General features: G+C 41.8%; 1 protein-coding gene across 1 annotated transcript; it reads right to left on the reverse strand.

Annotated features, from left to right (window-relative positions):
* Positions 1-3,033: 3,033 nt before the first annotated feature.
* On the reverse strand, positions 3,034-3,483 carry LOC125656672 (craniofacial development protein 2-like). Its single transcript, XM_048887271.2, has one exon. It carries the CDS (start codon positions 3,481-3,483, stop codon positions 3,034-3,036), a length of 450 nt encoding a protein of 149 aa, XP_048743228.2.
* Between the last annotated feature and the right edge of the window lie 480 nt (positions 3,484-3,963).

Genomic DNA, 3,963 nt, shown 5'->3' on the forward strand with positions numbered 1-3,963 from the left:
TATACATGTTGCGAGCACCTGCTCGAGCCATACAATAGCACACACAGCTGGTCACCTATAATTACACAGTAACAGTTGGGGTTTTTACATATACATTATATACACTGAAAACTTGCATATGTCGGATATATTGTGTAATACAAATAAACTGGTTACATAAATTTAAAAAGAGTAACAAAATTTCCTAAAGTAAACAAAAATAAACAGTTCACACTTACCGCTGTCGAAATGCTTAAAATTGTGTTCTCACTTTCCACACAGGAACATCATTCGAACACCCGTTCTAAATGTACATACAACGCAGGCCCAGTAAACCACACAGGTAAAACTCTCGACCACACAGGTCTATCATTTTCACACATTGGGCGGACACACCTTCCCACTTCCACGGCCTGGTCAGAACTAACACGTAAGCATTTACAAACCGGTCTGACAGCCGTGACCAGCTATCCGTAACGATTATATACATACATATCCTCTCTGGTCCCTATGGACTCTTGAGGCCGGCCAACATCCCTCGCCATCTTGACCTGTCTGCTGCCACGACTTCAGCTCTCTGCCAAGTGGTCCATCCGAGATTGTTCCTTTCGCTTTCAACTGTCCTTCGCCAGGTATTCCTTGGTCTTCCAGTTCTCCTCTTCCCTTCTGGCGTCCATGTTAGTGCAATCTTTATATTTCTGTTGTTGTTCCTTCGCAGAACATGGCCAATCCATCTCCATCTACGGACTTCGATGCTGATTGACAATGGTATGGTATTTGTCCGTCTATAGAGATCATCATTTGAGATCTTCTCTGGCCAGTAGGTGTTGAGTCTTCTACGAAGGCATTTGCGCTGGAAGGTATCTAATCTTTCCTCGTCTTTTTTAGTTGTTCGCCATAACTCTGCACAGTACAGGAGGACAGATATTACATTGGTGTTGAAGAGGCGCAGTTTAGTATCAGTTTTGAATTTAAACGACTTCCAGATCTTGTTTAGTGCACTGAAGGCTGATCTTGCAAGCCCGAGTCTTCTGGTTATATCAAATTCGGTGCCACCAGTTTTGTCCATAGTAGCTCCAAGGTATAAGAAGGAATCGGTGTCTTCTACTTCCTTGTTATCGATTTTCACCTTTTGATTGGTTTTGCAGTTCATTCTCATTGTCATTGTTTTCTTGGCATTGATGTTTAGGCCGGTGTATTTGGCTACTGTGTGCAGTCTTTCAGTCTTTTCTTGCAAATCAGCGAATCGGCTGGATAATAAGGCGAGGTCATCAGCATAGTCGAGATCTTCCAGTCTGCTGGTGAATTTCCATCTGATGCCTCGATTTCTGTTGTTTGTATTTCTCATTATCCGGTCAACAATGATAATGAAGAGGAATCCTGACATGACACAGCCTTGTTTGACCCCAGATTTTACCTCGAACCAGTCCGATGTTTTGCCATCTTCTAGCACGCAGCATCTGCTTCCATCATACATGTTCTTTATGATATTGATGAATGTTTCTGGTATGCCATAGTGCTTTAATATCATCCACATTTTTTCTTGAATGATGCTGTCGAAGGCCTTCTTGAAATCTATAAAATTAATATACAGAGGGGCGTTCCATTCCTGGCATTGTTTTAGGATGTTTCTTAGAATGTAAACTTGCTCTGTTGTGCCCCTCCCACTACGGAAGGCAGCCTGCTCGTCTCTCAGTTCTTCAACACCTTCCCTAATTCTATCAATGATGATTCTGGAGAAGACCTTGGATGGTACTGACAGCAGGGAAATTCCTCTATAGTTGTCACACAGTGTCAAGTCCCCTTTGGGGGGGGGGGGGGTAATTTGACAATCAATGATCGTTTCCAATCCAATGGCACTTCCTTTTCATCTATAATTCTATTGAACAGTTTAAGTAGATGTTTGGTCGAGGTCCCAATGCTTTCCTTAATAAGTTCTGGATTAATGTTGTCTATGCCTGGACTTTTTCTGGTTTTAAGTTTCTTAATAGCTTTTTTGATTTCATCTGCTGTTATATGTGAGGTGTTGATTGTCTCGATAGCGGGAGAACTGGCTATTTGGCAGTCTTCTGGTAATCTTGTATTCTCTACAGGAACATTTAGCACTTCTTCAAAATGCTCCTTCCATCTGTTCAGTGTATCTTCTTCTTGTATTAAGAGTGTGCCATCTTTAGATCTTACTCCGGTAGCTTTGTTTCGTTTGTTATTAGTTATTTGTTTGGTAAGTTGATATAGCTCACTTAACCTGTTCTGTGATGCTGCTTCCTCTGCCTCGAAGGCTATATCGTCAAGCCATTTCCTTCTATCAGCTCTAGCTTTGCGCTTGACCTCCTTCTCCTTCTCCTGATATTGCTCTCTCTTTCGTTCTTTAATTCTTTCAGAGCTAGCTTGATTAATTTCTTATTTTATTTTCCTTCTTTCTTCTATTGCTGTTATTGTGGTATCTTGAATCCACTCTTTCTGTTTTCGTTTCTTATACCCAAGGATGTTTTCAGCACTCTCGTTGTATGCATTTGATATTTTTGTCCAATGACTGTCTACGGAGTCTTCGTTTTCGCTTAAATTCTGAAAGCGATTTTTCAAATCCAATTGGAATGCCCTACATACAGTGTGAGACTTCAGCTTGTTGATATCATATGCTTTTTGTATGCTCTTACTTTGTTTTCTGTTTCTGTTCAGTTTTAGTTTCACTTTGCAGACAACTAGATGGTGATCGCTGTTTGCGTCTGCCCCTCTCATCGCTCTTACATCCTGCAATGATTTTTTATATCTACCATTAATGATGATGTGGTCAATTTGGTTCTTATCCCTGCCATTTGGTGACTCCCATGTGTACTTGTGTATGTCTTTGTGCTTGAAAAGTGTTCCACTTATTACACAGTTGTTAAGTGCACAAAATTCTGCAAGTCTAGCTCCATTTTCATTCATAATTCCAACTCCATTGCAGCCCATTACTCTTTCCCAACCAGTATTAGATGTTCCGACTTTGGCATTTGTGTCACCCATGATGATAATCACATCATGCTTTGGGACTGCATCAACTTCTTTTTGTAGTTACTCATAGAAAGTGTCCTTTTCATCGTCATTGCTATCATTTGTTGGACTGTAAATTTGTATAACTGTTAGTTTAACAAACTTTGAGAAGAATCGTGCACTTATGATTCTGTCATTGACTGGTTTCCATGTTATCATGCTTTCTCTGCTGGTTTTGTCTAGTATAAGGCCTACTCCATGATGGTGTGAGTTGTCAGACCCTGAATAAAGTATTGTTTCCCCAGTTGTTGTTTTCACTTCTCCAAAACCAGTCCAGCGCATTTCACTGATGCCCACGACATTGATATTGTAGCTCTTAAATTCCCTCACAATGTTTGCTGTCTTGTCTATTTGATACATAGTTCTTACATTCCAGCATCCTAATTTCAGATGTTGTTTAGGAGTTGTTAAGGACGGTCTCTGCAACTTCTGACGCATGGCTTCCTTGCGGCTTTCACCAGGTGTCGTCATTTGTTCAGGTTCCCAATAGAGGCATGCTTCATCAGGAATCCTGCATGTTACATTGGCACATCCTTCGATAGCGTTGAATGTTGCTTCGGTTTCCGCAATCAGGTTCTTTTTGCGGAAGGGGGTGATTAACCTCAAGTCCAACCCCCTGCTCAATGTTTGGAGGACCAACACGGTTTAATTCAGGTTTCCTTCCCTAGGTAGATATCATGATGACTGATGGACTCCACCAAGACCAGGTTTTTATATCAGAGATGTCCTTCTCTTAGAAGAGTTGCCAACCAAGGTTAGTGACCCTCATCTGGCCATCTATTTAAACCATAGACGGGGCAAGGTTGATGAGTGCTAGGGCGTGTCCACGCGCCGGTGGGCCTACACACTACATCTCTGGGGTCCTTGCTGCTCCGAGATCCCCTTCCATTTAGCCTTGGGTGCTAGTTCCAAGTTACCATGTGTTGCCCCGGGGAGGCACATTAAGGAGTC

The sequence above is a fragment of the Ostrea edulis genome, chromosome 7 (assembly GCF_947568905.1).
Source record: "Ostrea edulis chromosome 7, xbOstEdul1.1, whole genome shotgun sequence".
NCBI lineage: Eukaryota > Metazoa > Mollusca > Bivalvia > Ostreida > Ostreidae > Ostrea > Ostrea edulis.

Bases quoted from the DNA above. Each gene is read 5' to 3' on its own strand.
- LOC125656672 (XM_048887271.2), bottom strand. From the start codon at position 3,483: ATGACGACACCTGGTGAAAGCCGCAAGGAAGCCATGCGTCAGAAGTTG.